Source organism: Penaeus monodon, chromosome 20 (genome assembly GCF_015228065.2).
Source record: "Penaeus monodon isolate SGIC_2016 chromosome 20, NSTDA_Pmon_1, whole genome shotgun sequence".
Lineage (NCBI taxonomy): Eukaryota > Metazoa > Arthropoda > Malacostraca > Decapoda > Penaeidae > Penaeus > Penaeus monodon.
Window position 1 is genome coordinate 43,102,811 of NC_051405.1, and position 1,167 is coordinate 43,103,977.

The window sequence follows — 1,167 nt, forward strand, 5'->3', positions numbered from 1 at the left end:
GCCCAAAGGGGGGGTTCTCTGCCCCAACCCCCTCCCCCCTAAACACATACGTCCCCCCCCCCCGAGTGCCCCAGGGCGTGAAAAGCGTGGATTAAGCCGCGTTTTCCTCTCTTCGGCCGCAGGCAGATCGACGGAAGCAGGAACTCGGGTCAAAATAGAGCTACTCAACGATGGGATTTCCCCCTCCCCCCCCCTTCGCGGTTTTCCTATTTCGGGATGAATTCCGCCGCTGGTGGTTCGTCGCCGTCTCTGGGGGTCGCTCGGGCGATTTCCAGGCTCGGAAAATGGCAAAGGTGCAAATGATTGCAAGAAATATGGTGCAAAATCCGAGTCCCAATCTGTTCCTCTCTCTGACACTCCTTCCGGACGAATAAAAACCCTTTTCTCTCAAATATACTTCACACCCAGTGATGGAAACCGAAGGTAATGAAAGCATAAATTCAATTCACAACCAAATCTTTTCTCCCCCCATGAAATATTAGGCATCTACTAACGACATCGTTGTTGAGATGAGGTTTCGCCATGCTGCCTCTCCGCTGTCACGTCGTCGACTGGCAGCTCCGTCGCCTCGCTGGTCGGACGACGGGGCGCGGGGGATACGGGCCTAAGGAGATTAAACTCGGTGCCATTATTTTGAGAAGGGTGGGGATATTATCGTTGCTGTTATATTTTCTACGTTGTTGAAATATATATATATATTTTTTTTTGGGGGGGATTAAATACAAAATATTATTTCGGACGACGGGGTGTGGGAGATACGGGCCTAATGAGACTAAACTTATGTTATTATTTTTAGATGTGGGGGAATATTATTGTTGATGTTATATTTCTTGTACTATTGAAATATAATTGTGTTTTTGGGGGTATTTAATGGTAAAATATTATTCCTATATTATATCTGACGACGGGCGCGGGGAATACAGGTCTAAGGAGACTAAACTTTTGCCATTATTTTTAGATGTGGGGGAATATTGTTGTTGACCTTATATTTTATGCGTTGTTGAAATACCTTTTTTTAAGGGGGGGGGTAATTAATGGCAAAATACTATTCCTGACAACGGGGTGCGGGAGATACGGGCCTATGGGGAATAGATAACTTTGGCCATTATTTTTAGATATGTGGGAATATCATTATTGCTGTTATATTTTTGCATTAATGAAATATCA

General features: G+C 45.0%; 1 protein-coding gene across 1 annotated transcript in view; it reads right to left on the reverse strand.

Annotated features, from left to right (window-relative positions):
* The window catches only part of LOC119586005 (signal recognition particle 14 kDa protein-like), a 5,755-nt gene extending 5,152 nt beyond the window's left edge, over positions 1-603 (reverse strand). The window contains exon 1 of the mRNA XM_037934717.1: positions 495-603. Within this exon, the coding sequence (XP_037790645.1) occupies positions 495-524 (30 nt within the window). The 5' untranslated portion in view covers positions 525-603. The remainder of the gene's footprint in view (positions 1-494) is intronic.
* Between the last annotated feature and the right edge of the window lie 564 nt (positions 604-1,167).